Source organism: Pristis pectinata, chromosome 8, assembly GCF_009764475.1.
Source record: "Pristis pectinata isolate sPriPec2 chromosome 8, sPriPec2.1.pri, whole genome shotgun sequence".
NCBI lineage: Eukaryota > Metazoa > Chordata > Chondrichthyes > Rhinopristiformes > Pristidae > Pristis > Pristis pectinata.
In genome coordinates, this window is record NC_067412.1 from 26978191 (window position 1) to 27000253 (window position 22063).

A 22063-nucleotide genomic window follows, 5' to 3' on the forward strand; every position below is an offset into this window, starting at 1 on the left:
TGTTTTAAGATAACTATTAACCTTGCGTCCACTGCACCACAGCCTTCCAAGTCAAAATATCCTTGTTGCACCACAGAAACCCAGGTATGGCAGTATCAATGGCTAAAGACTCTCAGCAATTTGAGATCTCTATCCTGCTGAGTACTCAAAAGTGAAAAAAAAATCTTATCTCAGTCTTTAAGTGTTTTTCCTTTAGTCAGCTATTTAATAGTTCACTTTATATTTGCTGTAACATACTAAAAATAGTATGTAAAAAATCTTATCATACATTTCTCTGGATTACCATTAGACATGATGCTTTCAAATAAAAGCTAAGTTTAGCACCTTTTCAAGCAATTTTTCAGTCTGGTTACGTTTGTTGACAGAGAAATGCTGAAAGTCGAAATTAGCTAGCTGCTTTGTTCTTTCCCCCTTCAAACAACTCAAGGCTGCTGTACCTCCATGAATATTTTACCATTTACTACCTCTTGCTAAAAAAAACGATATATTTTTCAAGTAGAAGGGTTTCAGTACCATATAAAATTTTAATATGATTAACCTATGCTGGGCCCAATACATCTTGACCATCAAGTTCTCAGTGAAATTCCTTCCAAACAGCAATTCAAAGAAGATGGGTCACAACTCACCCCTCTGGAAGATCATTATCCAATATTCCTCTGCAATCGACAACAGGACCACCTGTTCCTATTCGATCTCGAGTTTGTAAACTTACTAAAAGAAAATTCATAAAGCTCATGTTTATCCATGCTATTTACGTTATGCAATTGAAAGTCTGCAAATATTCTTAAGGCAACAAAATAAATCTGCCATCACAAGTGATCTTACTTTCACTGGTAATGTAAATATGGCTGTGACCTATTGAACACAATGACAGTCCTTTGACAAAGATTAGAGGGGTGATGAGGATTTTTTTGTAGTTGGATCTGGAACTCAATGCTTGGATGGGGTGGTAATAGCAGAAGCCTCCATCACATTTAAAAAGTACGTGATATGTACTTGAAGAGCCGTATCCTACTGCTGATAAGTAGGTAATTTTTTCGAAGATTCCATGATAAAGTGAGGCACAATCCTACACTCCACGTGATGCGTTTTCCAGAGGCAATTACTGCAGTATTAGCTTGGGAACCTTGGCTGATCTTTCCCACACCTCAGCCCACAACATTGAAGCTAATTATAGCACTCCAACTACTATCCAAGTGGAGAACAATTAACTTCATAGAATAGGAATTGTTTTTATAGCTAGCAATACAATTACAATAAGCCTCTGCTTCTTAGAGCATCATCAAACCTTAAACAACAATAACTTTTAATAAGAAGAAATAAAATTGGAACAGGAGCAGAACTGTCTGAACTCTCATTGTCATTCAATTAGATTATTGCTTATGCACATTATTTAGCCTCCACTGGTTTCCTATTCCTGACTACCCTTTTCAAATAAAATCCATCAATTGCAGTTTTGAAATTCTCATTTGATGGAAATTTGATCTAGCCTCAACATTTTTGGATGGATAATGATGCAGATCTTTGTTACCATGTGTGTGAAGGAGTGCTTCCCGAGTTCACACGGCACAGCAACTCTAATTACAAAACTTCTCCCCTTTTTCTGTACTTTGCTCAAGAGAAATAAACTTCAAATACTTTTTGGAAAAAGTAAACAGGAGTGGCTTTGATGCATTGTAAATTTCATATATTGGTTTGATAGCAGAATGAATGTACAGTTTACAGCAGTTTGGATAACAGAAATTTGACCTTATGGAGTTCACAAATCACTACCAAAAAAATTGAGATAAGGAATAAAAATTCACTCTTACAGAATTTATGTGAGTAAAGGAGATAATCGAATAAGCACAAAATAAGAAAGAAACAACAAATTTTCTCAATTTTTATAAAGGATTCATGTTATGGAACACAAACCCTTCATAACGTGAAGGTGTACTGTACCGATTTGATGATACCATGAATTAAAGAAAGACATGTACGGATTGTACTATATTTGGAACATAAGAACACAGCACAGGAACAGGCCTTTCGACCCACTATGTCTGTGCCGAGCATGATCCATTTCCCTTCATTCCCTGCATATTCATGTGCCTATCTAAAAGCTTCTTGAATGCCACATCATATCTGCTGTATTTTTTTATGAATGTTTATCTTTGAAAAAAACAGGTTTCTTTCTTATTCGCCTATCAAACTCTTCACTAATTTTAAACATTTCAGTCAGATCAATTAATCTTCAATACTGAAGCATGACAAACCTACTTAACCTGACTTCATTATTTAATTCTTTGATCCCCTCATCTATACCACTCAGAAGGCAGGAATTGAACCTGGTAACTAAAACATGCCAGGCATGTTAACTTTACTAATATTTAGAACGAAGTTTAACACTGGAAATACTTACGACATACAGATAGATAAAGTGACGTTAATTTAATCACAAAGATGTGGAACCTCATAAGACTAATCATGAGTTCTTTCACATCCCTGAACATGGAAGAAATCCGATGTGTACTACCAATAATAAAAGGTAAATGAGATACTCAATATACAGGCTCACCACCTAGGTATCACCACCCAATCTATACAGAAGCACTTATTCCACAAATAATTTTTCAGTAAACATGCAACTTAACTTGAATATTTAATTAAGACCTTACCAACTATTTGTCCTCTTATTGTATCGCTGTCTGTGGGATTGAGCTTGCATAGATCCAACCGCTGATCTGGCAAAAAAGGATGCAATATTACCTGAACTGCGTAAACACATCAAAAAACAGAAGTATACCCTAAAGGTTTCATTCTTTATACAGTACAAGTGGCTTTTTATACATTTTGTATAATATTCAGCTCATAGTTTAAATCAAAGGTATGAGACCCAAGCCAATAGAGTGAATTCCTGAAGCCAAGCAGCCCATTATGGGCTCTTAAGCTCGATGGAATTCAACCAGGAAGATGGTTGCAGTGGTCGAATTACCAAAATATTAGTACAAGAATTCCAACAGAAAGCACTTGTTCTTCATCAGTGGTCTTCTGATCAACAGTGCAACACCCCCTCCCCTTCTGTATCCCTCTTTGTCATGCTTGAAACTTCTATACTCCAGAACACTGAGCTGCCTGTCCTGTCCTTCCAACAACCACATTTCTGTGACTGCAACAATATCATAATCCCATGTGCAGATCCATGCTCTCAGCTCCTTGCATTAAAATATATGCAGTTAAGCCTACCAGCCCTTTTACATTTCCCCACCTCTCTGTCTGCTCTGCTCACTGGACCTTCCTGTTTTATTTTCTACATAAGATCCTAGCTCCTCACCTGCTACACTATCATTCTGGGTCCCAGTCCCCTCCTTCACTAGTTTAAACCCTCCTGAGTAGCAGAGCAAATCTCCCTGCAAGAGCTCTAAAGAGTGTCTGCTTCAGGGGCCAGTGTCAATGATGGGAATGGTGTGGTAAAGAAGGCATATGGCATAACACGGTGGTAAAGGCGGCATATGGCATAACAGGGTGGTAAAGAAGGCATATGGCATACTTGTCTTCATTGATTGGGACACTGAGTATAAGAGTAAGGAAGTCGTGTTGCAGCTGTATAAAATTTTGGTTAGGCTATACTTGAAGTATCGTGTTCAGTTCTGGTTGCCCCATTACAGAAAGGATGTGGAGGTTTTGGAAAGGGTACAGAAGAGGTTTAACAGGATGCTGCCTGGATTAGATGGTATGAGCTATAAGGAGAGGTTAGACAAACTTGGGTTGTTTTCTCTGGAGTAGCAGAGGCCAAGGGGAGACCTGATAGAAGTTCCTAAAATTATGAGAGGCATAGATAGGGTAGACAGTCAAAATCTTTTTTCCAGGGTAGAAATGTCAAATCCTAGAGGATGTGCATTTAAGGGGGGGGGGGGGGCGGGGAAGTTTAAAGGAGATATATGGGGCAATTTTTTCTTTACACAGAGTGGTAGGTGTCTGGAAGGCGCTGCCAGGGGCAGCAAATACGATAGTGGCGTTTAAGAGGGTTTTAGATAGACACATGAATATGCAGGTACTGGAGGGACATGGATCATGTGTAGACAGAAGAAATTTAGTTTAATTTGGCATCCTGTTCAGCACAAAACATCAATGGCCAAGAGGACTAGAATATAAAAGCAAGGATGTACTGCTGAGGCTTATAAGGTGTTAGTCAGACTGCATTTGGAATATTGTAAGCAATTTTGGGCCCTGTATCCTAGGAAAGATGTGCTGGCCCTGGAGAGGGTCCAGAGGAGGTTTACAAAAATCACCCCAGGAATAAAAGGTTTAACATATGAGGAGCGTTTACTGTCTCTGGGCATGTACTCGATGGAGTTCAGAAGGATAAGGGGGGATCTCATTGAAACCTACTGGAAGGCCTGGATAGAGTGGACATGGAGAGGATGTTTCCATTAGTAGGAGGGTCTAGGATATGAGGGCACAACCTCAGAATAAAAGGACACCCCTTTAAAACTGAGGAGGAATTTCTTCAGCCAGAGGGTGGTGAATCTGTGGAATTTGTTGCCACAGAGGGCTGTGAAGGCCGAGTCATTTGGGTGTATTTAAGGCAGAGATTGATAGTTCTTGATTGGTAAGGGGATTAATGGTTACAGGGAGAAGGTCGGAGAATGGAGTTTGAAAAAAAAATCAGCTATGATTGAATGGCGGAGCAGACTCGATGGGCCGAAAGGCCTAATTCTGCTCCTATATCTTATAGTCTTACGATCTTATGGCTGAAGGGTCTGTTCCTGTGCTGTACTGTTCTATGTTCCCCTTCACTGATAGATGGCTCCAAAGATGTGGGACATTATCCACAATTTCTAGAGTTTCTTCATCAACCTTTATTTTCAGAGGGCAATGTTATACAGTGGGGACAGGTCCATAGAGGACCTTTGTTTGGTAAAAGTGTAAGGCTCATTTTCTTGTATCCTGTGAAGGAGTCCATGATGACTTGGAGCTCAACCATGAATGGGCGTGAAATGGAGCACTGTCTGCCTACTGCAGCATGACTTCGGAAGTTGGATGGACTTTGCTCCTGGACTGAAGTTGACAAAGGTTGAAGAGTTTCCTATAAGTTCTGTATGTTAGTTCCACTCCAGTGGGAAGCTTGTGGCAAGAAAAATTGAAAAAAATGCCAGGGTGATGATAAACCTTGCTTGACACTGGTGTGCATTGAGGTTGAATACATTGTGGAGCCATTGTTTAGGATCACAGCTTGCATACAATCGTGATGCAGACCTACTGTAAACTGGAGATTAGTTTCTGTGTGGTGCTAAATTGGAGGGGAATGCTCCACAATCCTTTCTGAATGACAGAGTCAAAGGTTTCAATGCAATCAAGAAAAAGCCTTGTTTAGTGGTTGGTGCTGCTCTCTGCATTTCTCCTAGAGTTGTTGTGTAGTTAAGATTATGTCCGCCCTCTGGCTACCGGGAGGAGACAGTTGAGGGAGGACCTTGATGATAACTTTCAATGTGGCAGTCAACAAAGAGACCCTTCTACTGTATTAATACTACAATGGATTTGTTGTTTTAAGCAGAAATCCAAACATCATCTTTCAAGGAACAGCGTCAAGCAACAAACGTGGTCTTGCCAATGTCACCCTTACCCCTGCCTTAGAGTGAGAAAGCTGTGAGTTAAAATTTTACTTCAGAATGTTAAGCATGTAATTGACAGTGACACTTCATCTATTAGATAAAGGTTTTGAGGTAGATGGAAAAAAATTCTCTCAAATGTTTTGAAGGAGGAATAGTAGTCTTCTAATTTCTTTCCATTGTTTAACCCTTAAACAACACTACAAAAAAAAGTTATTAACCCTACTGTTTAACAGTCTTAGCTGTTCACAGATTTGCTGCCATTTTTATCCACATCGCAATAGTGACTAGCTTTTAAAAAAATTCCTTGGGACAGTCTGAACTTATGAATAGTAGCATATAAACAGTTCTCTCTTCCAAAGAAATTTCATCACAACTTGGGTCACACTCACAAAACTTTTGGCAGCAAGAGAAAACAAGCATTCCAATGACATTTTTCTAATGCTGATAAACATTGGTAAGGAGAGGCATCCTCTCCTCCAATGGAATATTCTGCAATCAAAGTTTGAAAACTAACATATTACCCAGGATCAAGTGAAATTTTTGTCACAAGTATCAGACTATTCCGCAAGCCATAAAATTTTGAAAAGTGAATAGAAAGTTGCTGTCTGCACACAGTTTCTTTTAGCGTGGAGAAGCCATTGTGTGATGGCAACTCCATATTCTTCAGTAGAATACAAATATGAATCTGATGGTGAGGGTATACCAAGACAATCAGAGGTTCATCCTCTGTTGCAGCCTTCATCCACCTTCACAACAACTGAATAATCATTTCTTCCTTACACATTAGCTTCTCTGCTTAAAAATAAATCAAGAAACAGACTACATACAGCCAGTATCCTTTAGTCTACTGATGGCATTTGATAGCAGCCGAACACAACCCAGGAAGCCAGCTCCCTGTTTCTTATGTATTTTCTTGTGATTCCATATGCTTATAGTAATTGAGTCTGCTTTTCCAATGTACCTGAAAGGTAAGAAGTTATCAGTATTAAAAAAAATAGCACCACAGCCACAGATACAAGAACTTCTCCCAAGATGATCAACTGTGCAATTGATTAACATTTGATATTTTACCTGGTGCTTTAAACTAATTTGGCAATTGGACAGGGATAAGGATAAAACATTAAGGGGGAGATAAAATATACATAAAGTAGTAAGAGGCAAGTGGCATCAGAATAAAGAGTCACAGAGTCATGCAGCATGGAAGCAGGCCCTTCGGCCCAACTACCAACTATTTCTGGCAGCTCATTCCAAATACCCACCATCCTTTCCGTGAGGAAGACGCCCCTGATGCCCCTTTTAAATTTCTCGCCTCTGATCTTAAGAGGCTCGCCTCAGTCTTCCAGAAAGAGAACAGATCAGATTAGGAAAACGCTAGGCTGACCAAATTGGAGAGTACAAGAAAAGAAACAGAAGTAACAGAAGGTCAATAGACTCCACAAGCCTGCATTGCTATTCAATATGATCATGACTAATCCTGCACCTTGTTCACTGTTTTGCCTGTTCCCCATTTACCCTCAATTCCTTACTAGCCAAGAAATTATCAATTTCAGCCTTGAAGAAAATCAACAGCTGAGTACCCACAGCACTCTGAAAGAGACTTCCAAAGATTAACAACCTTCTACATTAACAAATATCTCATCTCAATCCTAAATGGAAAACCTATTACACCAAGATCATGCTCCCTATTTCCTGGTGGGGGAAAACTATCTCTAAGCATCCTGTTCTGTCAACTCCAGTCAGAACCTGGTATGCCCCAATGAGATCACTTCTTATTCTTCTAAAGTCCAGTGAGCATAGAGCAATCTTACTTATTCTCTCTTCACAGGAAAGCCTTCTCATTGCAGAAATCAATTTTGTGAACTCAATTTCAGAGCTTCCAAAGCAAGTATGTTCTTCAGGTAAGGGGACCAAAACACTACACATTACTCCAAACACGGTCTCACCCACGACTGCAGTAAGACTTTGTTACTTTAATATTTTAACTCTCTTGCAGTAAAGGCCAGCATACCATCTGCGCTATTTGTCATTTATGTATGCTTACTTTCTCACAGACCAACACCCCATAATTCCTCGGTAACCAAGTGATTCACTTTGTTAAGAGGAGTGAGAGATGACTTAAACCAAATGGCATATAGCTAACACAGTTGCAAGAGAATGCAGAGTGTAAGTGCACAAACTTAAGGTCAGGATCCCAGGATTATTAAAAATTGCTCACAGGATCCCTGACTTTATAAAGCCATGGCACAGAGTACAAAAGCAATGGACTAATCCAAACTTCTACAAAACTCCAGTTAGTCCCCATCCAGGCTATTTCCTTGCCCCACATTTCAGGAAAAATATCAAGCCCTAAGACATGTGCTTTACTAGAACAGTGCGGCACAGTAGCGTAGTGGTTAGCATGACGCTATTACAGTGCCAGCGATCAGGGTTCGATTCCCGTCGCTGTCTGTAAGGAGTTTCTATGTTCTCCCTGTGTCTGCGTAGGTTTCCTCCGGGTGCTCAGGTTTTCTCCCACATTCCAAAGACGTACGGGTAGGTTAACATGGGTTTAAACGGGTGGCACGGATTTGTTGGGCCGCTAGGGCCTGTTACCCTGCTGTAAATAAAGTTTTAAAGTGCCAAAAATGAAGGACTTCAGTAATGTGGAGGGTTTAGAGAAACCGGGATAATTCTTAGGACAAAGAATATTAAGCACAGCTTTGTGGGCCAAAGGGCCTGAACTGTGCTGTAATTGTTCTATGTTCTAAGAGGCCATTCCAAGTTATGAAGGTTTCAGCTCGAGTACATAAGGAGAAACTGTTTCCAATGGCAGAGAGGTCAGTAACCAGAGGATAGGGAACAAACAAGGTAAATAAACAATAGAATCAGAGGTGAAATGAACAGAAAAAAAAATGCAGGAATGAAGATCCAGAATACATTGAAAGGATGGCAGAAGTAGATTCAATTATAAATTTGAATTTGAACTGGATACATTCCTTAAGGAAAAAGAGAAATGGAGGTAATTAGTTGTTCTTTCAAAGACATGATGGACTGAATGGTCTCCTTTAATGCTGTAGTATTCCATGAATGCATGAAAGGGTAACTGCTTATAAATTTAATCATTTTAAAATCACAAGATCAAGCCACATTCAAAAATAATTAAAATAATTTCAGTTTTCTTTAACATTTACAGACACTTCTGGCTGTGGCATAATAGAACCTGAAGCTGTCAGTCCTTGGAAGGATTTAAATGACATCAAGTCACAGAATGATCATTCCCAGCATTTGGCAGCAAATATGTAATATTCAAAAATATTTTAAAATAATAATGTAGATTGTTCTTGGGCTTATATGTAATTGTGCTATACTGAACACGCTAATCATTTTTGCAAGATTTTTCCTTGACTGTGTGTGTTGCCCTGTCATTTATGATTTTTCAAGTGCAATAATTAAAATATTAGATCATTTTTTAAAATAAGCATGCAAAAACTAAAAATAACTCTGCTTTAAAACTGTAATATTTGATAACGTATCAACTTGTTTTTAAATTACTTGTGAAAGTCATGCATTCGGAAGCAGCCTGTTGCATCTGGTTTTACCTAGCTAAGATGCAATGACAAGTAAGTACAATATTACCAAATCTGCTAACTCAGACACAAAGATTTTATTGGCTGGAAGAACGAACTCAAAAACTTAGCAATTAAACAGAACTCAAAACTCGAATATTTATTTGGTAAAGGCGCTTAAAGCACAAACTGAAACAAATTCAACTAATAAACTAATGAATTTTAAAAATTTCTTAATGAGGGAAGATGAACCTAAGGGAGAAGGGATCTATCATTTGGGGATCTGTAGTTTTATTTCCATGAAGTAATCGTATCCTGTACTCTGAAAATATGCCATTAAAATTAATATAATAAAAATAGTCAAAACATGAATCCAGAAAATATATTAATTACACATGTCCTACATCTTCAACCCTTTATCAAGGTCAGTTATTGTCCAAATAAGTTAATACCTTCATCTCTATATTTTACTGCACACTTCATTATTTTACATGTATGAAGAAGAATCCCTTCAGATTTAAACATGCATCTTCTTTTTCATTTCTGAACTTGAAATATTTATGATGATACTGCCACAGAATTGCCCAGTGCAGCAAACTGCTTGAACTCACTCCTGAGTTACATATTCAATACGGACTTCTACCTGCGGAACCTTTGGTCTCATTTTTCAGACCACACTTAACCCAGTTTTCTTTAACAGTTGCCTGCATAAATGCCAGTATGTGGGAAGGAGCCCATCCTCACTCACAAAACTCTTAATGTACATCAACAGTTAGCTAAGCCATATCTCCTGGGTTGTCAGCTGTCAAGCTCTTCAAATATTGAATACTGCTGGAAGTTTCTGACTGAGAAACAGTTAAAATAAATAAGAAACATTAAACACGAAAAAAAACAGGAATGGAATCATCTAAGAACGTTTAACTGAATTAAAAATGTAAATTACTGGACCTAATACCTCTGATCCCTCAAAGCAGTTCCTATGAATGGGCATATTATTTGGATACGATTTTCAGGCAGTTTTCCCGATGCAAATGCTGGGGAAATGTCACAACTTCACGTTCTGTGTCTGGACTCCATAAGGCCTCTAATGTCTGAGCCCAATTAGGTAAAGGATTACAAATAGGTGCCAGAACATTCAGGACTTCCAAGTTCAATGCACATTTATAAAAGTCCCAAATGTGCAGATAAAAATCTCTATTTCCTGTAAATTGCAGGCCTATAAAAGAATTAAATCAAAATAATTTATGTCCTTTAAAGCATAATAAATTGGCCTCAAAAACATAATGCACCTCAAAAAGTAAAATGGTAGCTCAAATTCAACTATACTCACAAGTCATAGTGTTGGTTCCATTTTGGATCAAGCGTGTTTTTCACTGTATCTGTCGAGTGACACTGCCCAGAGCCATCAACAATAATTTTGGCAAAAGGGTCAGGTAATCCTATGCAGGGCAAAAAAAACTCATTAAAAATAGGCAAAATGTTTCATAAATATTTTCCATTTCAGATTAACAAATGATTAAGCAACACTTTAAAAAGAAGAGAACACCATTCCTGACTGAAATCCAGGAAGGATGAAGTCTACATTGACAGAATCTAGAATTTTAATTTGCAGATCAAAAACTCCAATAAGAAATACATTTTATCTCTTAAAAAGACTGAGTGGGTAATCCAAAATAGTTTGTTAAAACGATGAAAAGGTTTCGAGAGTGTATAGAGGGAGAATATTTCCACATGTAGGAAGTACATACTCTAGTCCCTATACACTCATGACTGTGTGGCCAGATTCTGTTCTAACTCCATCTACAAGTTTGCAGATGATACTACCGTCGTAGGCCGTATCTCAAACAGCGATGAGTCGGAGTACAGGAAGGAGATAGAGAGCTTAGTGGAATGGTGTCATGACAACAACCTTTCCCTCAATGTCAGCAAAAGAGCTGGTCATTGACTTCAGGAAAGGGGGCGGTGTACATGCACCTGTCTACATCAATGGTGCTGAGGTCGAGAGGGTTGAGAGCTCCAAGCTCCTGGGAGTGAACATCATCAACAGCCTGTCCTGGTCAAATCATGTAGATGCCACAGCCAAGAAAGCTCACCAGCACCTCTACTTCCTCAGGAGGCTAAAGAAATTTGGTTTGTGCCCTTTGACTCTCACCAACTTTTACCGATGCACCATAGAAAGCATCCTATCTGGATGTATCACGGCTTGGTATGGCAACTGCTCTGCCCAGGACCACAAGAAGCTGCAGAGAGTTGTGGACACAGCCCAGTGCATCACGGACACCAGCCTCCCCTCCTTGGACTCTGTCTTTACCTCTCGTTGTCTTGGTGTAGCAGCCAGCATAATCAAAGACCCCACCCACCCAGGACATTCTCTCTTCTCCCCTCTTCCATGGGGTAGAAGATACAGGAGTCTGAAGGCACATACCACCAGACTTAAGGACAGCTTCTACCCCACTGTGATAAGACTATTGAACGGTTCCCTTATACAATGAGATGGACTATGACCTCACAATCTACCTTGTCGTGACCTTGCACCTTATTGCACTGCACCTTCTCTGTAGCTGTGACGCTTTACTCTGTACTGTTATTGTTTATACCTGTACTACCTCAATGCACTCTGTACTAACTAAATGTAACGGCACTGTGTAATGAATTGACCTGTACGATCGGTTTGTAAGACAAGCTTTTCACTGTACCTCGGTACAAGTGACAATAATAAATCAATACCAATTGTAGGCCATAATATAAGAAAGTTGGCAAGAAATCCAGAAGGCAACTCAGAAGAAATTTCATTTACCCAAAGAGTAGCAGGACTGGATCTCATTTCCCCAGTGATTGAAGCTAACAGTATAGATGCATTTAAGAGAAGGCTGGAGAAACACATGGGAGAGAAGGGAATAAAGGATTATGCCAATAGATTTGGATGAGGAAAGAAAGGAGGATTCATAAATGGAGCATAAATGCCAGCATGGCTTGCTGAGCCAAATGACCATTTTCTATACCATCTATCCAATGTAATCTTACACAAATTAAAGCACCAATCACAATATTTGTGCAGCTAGTTGATTGCAATCTTTTACGTGCACTTTGAAAGCTCTCTGCACTTCTTTAACTTCACTTTGGATTCTCCTCAAGCAGTTCTTTGGGGTCAAGTGTGACTTGCTTCCACTGCAGATCCATGAGTTCTGAAGTGGCTGAGAAATCCTACAGGGACTCTGGGGCAACTGTGCATGATAAAGATTGCTTGGGATTTTGTGTGTTTCTTTTGCTGTCTAACTGTGGTGATAGTCTGCTGTTCAAGCTGTGCATAAACAGCTTGTAGAAGTTTTAGCTTTTGGAACTTCATGGTCCAAGGAAGGTTTGACAATTCCACAAGTACTTTGGGGCCTACCTTGGCTGGCAGCTACTGTTATTCATCAGCCTCAGTTATGGCTGAAGTGGACGCATCTGACATCATCAAGAAAGGCAATTTTGTGTTTTGCTTAGTGCTCTTTGACATAAGATATAAGACAGGATCCATAAAGAACAGATCTTTGGGGTTCCATTAGACATCAAGAAACACTTAAGCTACTGTTCACCACTGCCCTTTTCCATGACTGCCACATTGATGGAATGTATGAGAGGTAACTGTAATTTTTTTTCAGGGTCACTATTGGTGCTCACCATTTGGGGTACTGGTGGCTATGTCATGCATAAAGAACATAAGACTATCTGGCCATTCGGGCCCTTGTGCCTGTTCAACTACTTGATATGATTGCGGCTCATCTTTTCCCTCAATGCTACTTTCCTGCAGTAACCCCATATCCCCCCCATTGCTTAATATTCAAAATTCTCAGCTTCTGCATTCTTCTTGATTAGTATGATAATGGACCTAATTTGACTGAAATATTAACCTTTAAGCAAACCTAGCTTGGCAGGTTTCCTCACACAAGAGGATTTCAACCCATGGATATGGGAGATGACCTGAACTTTTTCAGGCACCTATGGCACTTATGGCTGCCTGAAACGTGCCAGTCCTCTTCCATCTTGCTTCTTCCATTAGAACATCCACTGTTCCCTTACTTTGATAGCAGTTCTGCATAAGACTTTAGCAGAGTACTCCATATTTGAAACAATAATTCACATTGTGGAAAAAAAGCTGACAGTCTTGATTTTAATTTATAATACAGAACTGAGTAAGGTTTGCTTCCCAGCTATTATTGGGTGCACAATAATTCTGGACTCACTATTTCCAGGATGGAGAAATTAAGCTTCTATTCCTCAGAAACAGAATTATAAACACCGAAGTTTAATACTTACTGAAGAAATCCTTCTTGGCCAGATTTTTTGCACACAACACTGGAAAACAAAAATATGAGATTTATTGTCACATTTGTTCCTTTGCACTCTCCCCCCACCTTCTCATAAACATGTCCCACAGACACTGACAGCCTTATACTCCCTTTCAAGACCCTTAGGGAGCATTGATGTACAGAGGGATCTTGGAGTGCAAGTCTGTAGCTCCCCAAAAGTGGCAATACAAGTATATAGGGTGATAAAAAAGGCATATGGCATGCCTGCCTTCATCAGTCAGGGAGTTGTATATAAAAATCAAGAACTCAAGCTGCAGCTATATAAAACTTTGGTTAAGCCACATTTGGAGTATAGTATGCAGTATGGGCTGCCGCATTACAGGAAGGATGTGGAGGTTTTAGAGATGGTGCAGAAGAGGTTCACCAGCATGTTACCCGGATTAGAGTATTAGCTATAAGGAGAGGTTGGACATATTTGGATTAGTTTCTCTGGAGATTGAGGAGCACATTATGGATGAATATAAAATTATAAGGGGCATCGATAGGGTAGATAGTTAAAGCCTTTCTCCCAGGATGCAAATATCAAAAACTAGAGGGCACAGCTTTAAGGTGAAAGGGGAGATTAACATGGCAAGTTTTGTTTTTACACAGAGAGTGGTAGGTGCCTAGAACATGCTGGCAGTGGAAGTGGATAGAGGCATTTAGACAGACACATGAACGGGCAGCAAATTGTGGGATATAGAACATGTGCAGGTAAAGATGCAGTTTAAATTAGCATCATGGTTGGCACAGACATCGTGGGCCGAAGGACCAGTTCCTGTGCTGTACTGTTTTATTGTTCTATAATAAATGGCAAATGGCTATTATGAACAACTTTTGAATTAAAAGCAATTTAATTTCGTCATCATTCTGGACTTACAGAAAACATTAATATGGTTCCACAAGAGATTATAAGTAAAAATGCAAAATTGGAGGTAAATTTGTAATGTAAATTTTAATGGAAGTAGGAGGCAGAGGATGGCAATGAGAAGTCCAGTCTCTGGTGGGATGTGACAAGCAGTGGTCCCTAGGGTTTAGTACTGGTGCCTCTGCTTTTCACCATATAATAATAGCTTTGTTAGAGAATTGTGTATTTAAGATTACAGATGTCATTAAGTTTTGGGGTTGGGGCAGATTTATTTAACAGATTTAATACATAAGAAGTTATTTCACTGATCACTACTGATATAATACAATTGACCAGTGTTTGACTAGCTAGCACTGCAGACCTGCATTCAACCTCTTGGTGTCACTAAATAACAACATTTAAAGCACTCCAAAAATAAGAACTCAAAGGCACAAGCCTTTTAAACTGAAATATGCAAATTAACTGAATATGTATTTATAAGAATGGGTCACTTCAAAAATTGAAAACAATAAGATGATTCATCGTTAAAATGTTATGTAACCATCTAATTCAGAATACTACAAGAAGTCATTGTTTTTTGGGGGGTGTGGAATGCACATTTACCGATATAGCTCAAGGCTATACTGCTAATCCAAATGTAATATTGTGAATAAATCAGAAAGCCATTTGAAGTAAGACTTGCATTTTCCAAGTCCTTGAAACTAGAATCCATAAAATATAACTTAGGAGTGTGCTGCATGTTTCCTATATTCCAACATTTCAAGAAAACTTTCCTCATTGTGAAGTGGTTTCAGGCATCCCGGAGTCACGAAACATACTGTAATTTACTTTGTAAATCATTGCATTTGTTTTTTTCAAATTAATTCTCACGATTGTATTTTTTCTTAAAAGAAAGCGATTAGCATGTCATTACCACAGTGCAATTTAGGCATTAAAACAGGAAATTTTACAAATAAATCTGGATCTGATTCTATGCAGTGTTGTAAAACACATGCAGGCATCAAATGAGTACAGGATTTCACTTAGTTGTGATTTGTTCTCCAGGCAAACACATTTCTAAAATTTACTATCTTTCACATGCATAGTAGAAATAACTTGTAGTTACACAGTGCCTTTTAAGGAATGTTCCAAAATGCTTTACAGTTATTGTTTCAATGTTGTGACTTTTATACTGTGGGAAAGAAGACATTTGTGGGAAGAGAAACAAAGCTAAAAGTTCAGATCGAGAAAATTCACCTGTCACAGAAAACCCTCTTTGACCTGAAATATTAGCTGTTTCTCTTCCCACAGATGCAGCCTGACCTGCTGAGTATTTCCAGCATTTTCTGTTTTTATCAAAAGAATTCCGCATGGAATTATGATGATCATGTCTGGTTAAGCTAAATTAAATATCTGAGGTCATAAACCAAGGCAAGAGGTAGACTGACCATGTATATCATCATTCTGGACTTGCAGAAAGCTTTAATACCCTCCCTCAAAATAGTAAGAAAAGAATAATAAACAAAAATGCAAGGGCTAAAAATTGGAGGTAATCTTATAATGTCAGTTATAATTGATATGGAAGTAGGAGGCAAAGAATGGCAGCAAGAGGCCTGGCCTCTGGAGGAATGTAGCAAATAGGAGAAACAGAATTTTCTATTTAGTATTCCAGATGTCATTGATTTTTAGTGGTTAGGGAATGTGGTGGTCACAAGCAAATTGGTAAAACTGTGGAATTCAGTGTGGGGAATCTGAGGTCATCCAGTTGGGATCTGAGAAAAACAAGTGAGAACAGTTTCTTAACAGTGAAATAAGGGCAGATGTACAAAAGAAAATAGATTCAGATATTCAATAGCTAGTAGTCAGATGCAAAACACAGAAGAGAAGTTGAATTTCATCTGAAAGAGACAAGAATACAAAATTGGAAATTGATGGATTCAATTTTACTAAGCCATGATTAGACCCCACTTCCATCAAATAGGGACCAGTAAAGACACGTGGATTTCAGAAGAGTGGCATTTCAGCAGAATGATGCCAGGGTTTAAAAGATTAAAAAGCAAGTTGTATGGCTTGTTTTGATTTTGCTCAAGTCCAGCAGCTGAGGTCTTTAAAATAATGAAAGGATTCAATGCAGTAGATATAAGGAAACATTATCTCTGTTGGGGAAATCAAGAAGGCAAGTGCATAACCTAATTAAAGCTAGGCTACTTGGGACTGAAATCTGTAGCAATTATTTCATGCAAAAAGTAGTGGAAACATTGAATTCCCTCTTTCAAACAACTGTGGATGCTCGGTCAATTGAAGTCAAAGGATTTTATTGGGTAGGGTAACTAAACAATACAAAATAAAGCCAAGTTCTGTCAGCCATCATCTAATTCTATCTTAGAAGAGACTTAGGAGCTGTAAATACTGCTCCTTTGCCTAGATGAGTTAGTCTAATGGATGTTAAACCACAGCAAAGCAGATGTGAGTAACTTTGGGCATAGAAAATTTGGAGAAGAATGAAAAATGTTAAAATATAACGAGTTAAGAATGTTCATGGATACTGGGTATTTGTGCATTCGTGTTCAGTGTAATTTATTGAGGTCTGAACATTAATCTGCTTGGTTGGTGACCCAAGGCATTTCAATTGAGGTGATTATATCATGTCTTAACAGAGACAGAGAAATGGAAAACTGAAGAAAATTGAAGACCTTTATAGCAGCTTCTCACTGATGAATTTTACACTAGACAGAGAAAAACATTTTACCTTAATACCATTTCAAATAAGATTGTTTGTGGGAAGGACAGAAAGGCATGAAAAACACAGCAAATCATGAGTGATGGCCAAAAGATACAGAGCGGACACAAGGCAGTACGTGTTAAAATGCAGAGTGACCATGATCTGTAATTTATTTGGGATGGAAGGTCTAATTAGTTTAGTTTTAGATTTATTACAGTTCTCGTGGTTCTGAAGTCCAAATGCTCACAGTTACCCCACTGAAGACATTCATTCAAGCAGCACGCTACTGTGCTAGGTACCTAGTGTGAAACCCCGCCTTCCCTAATACAGTGCAAGGAACCTGATGTGAACCACCACCCTCTGTTTCTACCCCAGCAACAGTGGTCTTGTCACCCTATGAGTTGCTTGGCTTGGGTGAATGATTGAGGCAATATGCAAACATCAATAACCACTGTTGAATCTATTATGATTGATAAAACTCTGGACTGAGCAGGTGTGCAACCAAACAAGGACAGGGAGAGGCAGCAACTTCCATCACATAGAACAGAGATGATGAGAGAGACCATAGGATTAGGGAACTGTTGAGCAGCCACTGCCCGTTCCCAACAACGCCAGTACTCCTCGTGCTGGCCTGAGTGCAGCCCTGGGCTCTACAGCTCTGCATTTATCTGCTGTACTGCTCATCCCTGCTTGCCTTGCAACAGCCCTCATAGGCAGCTTCTGCACATTGTCTCAATGGTTCACTCCAAACCAAGCAGTGAGGCGATGAGTTCAATGTAGGAGTACCAGCAACAGTAAGGGTTGATACCAGTCTCCCAACACAGTAGCATGAAGGGCGGAGTTTTGTACCAGGTTCATGACAAAGCATGTAGCAATGATGAAAGCAGTGGTGTGTGCTAGGTTCCCGGTAGGGCAGTGTGAAGGACTGGAGAAGACAGGGGTGCATTCCAGTATCCCAGTAGAGCAACACTGTCGGCAATGCATTTCTCTGTAGATAATGCTATAATGCTATTGTGGTTCCAATTCCACTCCCATTCCTTGGTATACATCAAGAACACCTAACAAGGTATCCATGTATTTCTGCAAGTCCAATTTAAAGTCCAAACACTGACCAAATGTTTCACATGCTAGACCATGCAATGATGCTTACAATTAAAAACTATCCATTTTCAGTCATTTTACTGCAGATCATGGAAGACTGCTTGGAAACCAGCGATGTACCTAATTATATTTAAAGGAGGTAATTGTTTTTTTATTGCCTGCTAGGGTGATGGAAACAAAATCAACAAGGCCTTCAAATAGAAATTGGGCTTGCACATGTGAGAAAATAATTTGCAGGGTGAAGACGACTGACGGTTAATTCAATTTAGTGAAGATCAAAGCACATCCAAACTCAAAACAGCCTAATATCAATGATTTTCCCATTGAATGTGAAGTATATGTAATAAGGATGAACGTGACTGTGGTAAACCAAGTTTTAGTGTGCAATTGATCAGCTGGAATTTTGAGAACATTAAATAACCCTTACCTACAATTGGCTCATGTTTAATTCTGGAGAGTGGGTCAACATTAGTATGCATGTTATGGCTGAAGATTTCAGAAGAGCATGTTGGTTCTCAGATTAGGTTGTTTGCAATATAAAGATGACATAATTAGACAGTAAGGTTGCTTGTACTGTAACTTTAAATTGTAAAAGCAAAGATTAAGTAGTTCATTACTGCCATCTGAACCAAGATTGGGTGCTGTTCTGATCACGGTTTGCTTTAACAAATGACTTGTGTTTTTTAATGCCTCTATTTAAATATTTACCTGAAGGTCTCAATCTTCCCTTGAAGCTTGGCTTGGCTTTGATAACTTTTGTACAGTCTGAACAACTCTAAACTGAATGCAGATTGTGCACTTGATCTGTCTGGTGCAGCTAATTTGTTATCCATAGTTCCTTGCATTTTCTGCTCTGCCACCTCCCTTGAAAGGGAATTGCTAAGTGCAAGTATTAAACAATTTAGTGCAGTAATATCAAGATATAAGTGGTCCCATGCAAATCCTTAATGTGAATATTTTGTACGAGAGAAAAAAAACCTGAAGGGTTTTGGTGCCATTCTTACTGCAGTTCTTGTGCTCTAGTTATACCAAAGTAAACTGAGAGGGAATGGAAGAGAATAAGGGATAAGAATGAAAAATAGTGCTTTTTTAAAATAATACTTAATTAGCTTTAAACTTCAACCCAAGTTATCTAGTTGTATTTTGTGATAATCAAAGATTGATGCAGTCAATCAAAGCTATGGGACACTAAAATGTTACGTACCTACAAAACAAATGAAGCAAGAAATAGTGAAAAGGACAGGCTGACTGCTTATTTTCTTGTTTTGCTCTGATTTGTATCCTGTGGAAATTCAAAACCAAACAACACTCATTTGAGAGAAAACAATAGAAAAGGCCAGGGTAGGAAGGGATGTTCTCTCAAAATGATGGGGTTCCTAGCCCCTTCCTACTTACTCTTGGTTGAACAAGGTGGGGATGGGTGAAGGACTACAAGCAAGAGTGAATATAGGTATTGGCTGGTTGTTCAAAGAACACTGGGGATGGTGGAAGCAATGAATAGCTGTTAAGAGAATGGTTTATGGATAAGTAGGATTAGGTATTATGATTTGATCCAAAAATAGGAAAAAGCAATACTGAGGGCATGAGACATAAGCTGTGAAGCTTAAATGCAGCTATATCCATTAGAAGCTCTTTAGTCTACGTCACCATAGAATTTCACCCACAATCTCCCACAGAAAAGAAATTAATAGTGAAGCACAACACAAAAAGAGAAAGAAAAAGGAAAGAGATGCAGTAAAGAGAATGAGCAAGGGAGAATCCAAGTCAGAGAGACTAAGAAAGAAAAAGCAATACAAGACATTAGAGATGGACAAAAGGATCACCACATTCTCCAAATTCCATATGCACAATGACTAGTCATTCATTAAAATCACATTCATTTTAATAAACAATGCTTCAAATTACCAGAGATCTCAGAAGTACAAGGAAAGAATATGCAAAAACCAAAGAAACATTTTAATATTGTCAGCTTACAGTGGTGGTCTGATCACTTCTCACAATTTACCATGCTTCAAAAGAATTTTTGGCAATCACATGGGTTTAATCTTTCATTCTACACCAAATTTCCCTTCCTCCATCAATACTATTATTTTTGTTTGTGTTACAGTCAAAAAGGAAAGGAACTGGATTTGAATGAAAGGGTCAAAGGAACATAAATGGAGAAAGGAAAAGCACAAGTGCAGCTGTACAAAATATTAGTTAGATGTCATTTGGTTATTGTGTACAGTTCAAGGAGATGTGGTAGCAATGGAGTGTAGGCTCAGATTGGACAGGCTGGATTGATTCTCTGGAATGTAGGAGGCTGAGATACGACATTATAGAGATTTTTAAAATTACAAGGGATATGACCAGGATAGGTAGTCAGAGTCTTTTTCCCAGGGCAGGGGAGTTGAGAACTAAAGGCATGGGTTTAAGGTGGGGGGGGGGGGGGGGGAATTTAAAGAAGATCTGAGGGGCAGGTTTTTCCACACAGAGGGTGGTGGTTATCTGGAATGCCAGAGGAGGTTGTAGAGGAAGACACCATCACAATGTTTAAAAAAGATTTGGACAGATATTTGGATAGAAAAGGAAAAGATGAACATGGGCCTAATGCAGGCAAATGGGATTAGCATAAATAGGCATCAAAGTCAGCATGGACCAGGTTGCCGAGAAGGCCCAGTTCTGTGCTGCATGACTCTTTGATTCTCAGTGGAGAGGCCATTAGAAAGCAGGAAAACAAATGAATATCAGAATGGGGTAGGTACCAAAACAGATAAATGAAAAATTAGTCTCTTGAAGAGTATAAACATATGGGAAACCATATCTTATAAATTCATGTGAACCATTGCATGTTTTATCACATTTCCCCCCAAAGATGATATTCATATTCTAAAAATAGAATAGCAACATCAAATCTTTTCCCTTCCTATCAAAACCTCAAAGCTTTCCCTCATTTCTATAGTACTCTTTAACCTACTCTCTTGCTAAGAGAATGGAAATCCATTGGTAGTATGCAAAAAGATATTTATCACTTGCTACCTCATGAAAATAACTGTATCCCTTACTAACAATGCCACGATTTTGAAGAATCTCCCAATTCAAACTTAGGTAATGAAATATTTTTAAAACTTCCTTGGAAAAATACATTTTCTTCCATTGTATACTGTTCTTGACTGTGGGTGGAATTCTGGGAATGTGGTATCCAGTGGAGTTTTAAAAACCAAATTGCCTGCTACAGATAATTTCTTTGTGACTAAAGCTACTCAGCAACTTTGCTTTTTATGTGCTTTCAAGATGTGTATATAGTACAGACTACACAAGGTGAAATGCAAGATAAACAAGTCAAAGATAGGTATCTTGTATTTTGCAACAAATTTGGTATTTGTTTTATTCATAGGTCATCGTTAATAGTCCTGTGAAGGTGATATGCCTATATACCTACGCATTCTAGGACAAAATTTTAAAAATCAGAAATATCAACCTATGCTGATATTACCTCGTACCATAGAAAAATATTTCGTCATTAATAATCAAAATGCATTAATAAATATGGATCTTGTGCTGACAGAAGGGATTAGGTGTCATTAGCTTAATTAGTTTAGCACAACATTGTGGGCCAAAGGGCCTGTTCTGTACTATTCTATGTTCTAAATGAAGCATCAGACAAACCTTTTAAAACAAAGCAAAGAGCCCAGAGTTCGGCACCCCCATTGCATCTTAAGATCAGTGCGATAGCACTGTACCCAGTTGGATGAATTGCTCAGCTTGCTCCACAACAACTGCAGTGGCACCATGCAGCAAGGACAGCTATTCAAAATATTTCCTGAATCACTCTTAAAGAGCAATGTCAGATTGACAATCACCTTTCTCTGTTGGTGATCTCCTGGTGCTGAGGGCCTTGCCGTTTGCCTACCCACCCCTCCCCACACTGTGGTCTGGCAACA

The 22063-nt window shown here is 38.7% G+C and overlaps 1 protein-coding gene across 2 annotated transcripts in view; it reads right to left on the minus strand.

Moving 5' to 3' along the window:
* Window positions 1-22063, minus strand: part of smurf1 (SMAD specific E3 ubiquitin protein ligase 1) — an 84457-nt gene that overhangs the window by 26525 nt on the left and 35869 nt on the right. For both annotated transcript variants that reach the window (XM_052021403.1, XM_052021402.1), the window contains exons 2-6: window positions 13439-13477; window positions 10470-10578; window positions 6422-6555; window positions 2658-2723; window positions 627-711 (exon numbers count right to left, since the gene is read on the minus strand). In XM_052021403.1, coding sequence (XP_051877363.1) covers window positions 627-711; window positions 2658-2723; window positions 6422-6555; window positions 10470-10578; window positions 13439-13477 — 433 coding nt within the window. The remainder of the gene's footprint in view (window positions 1-626; window positions 712-2657; window positions 2724-6421; window positions 6556-10469; window positions 10579-13438; window positions 13478-22063) is intronic.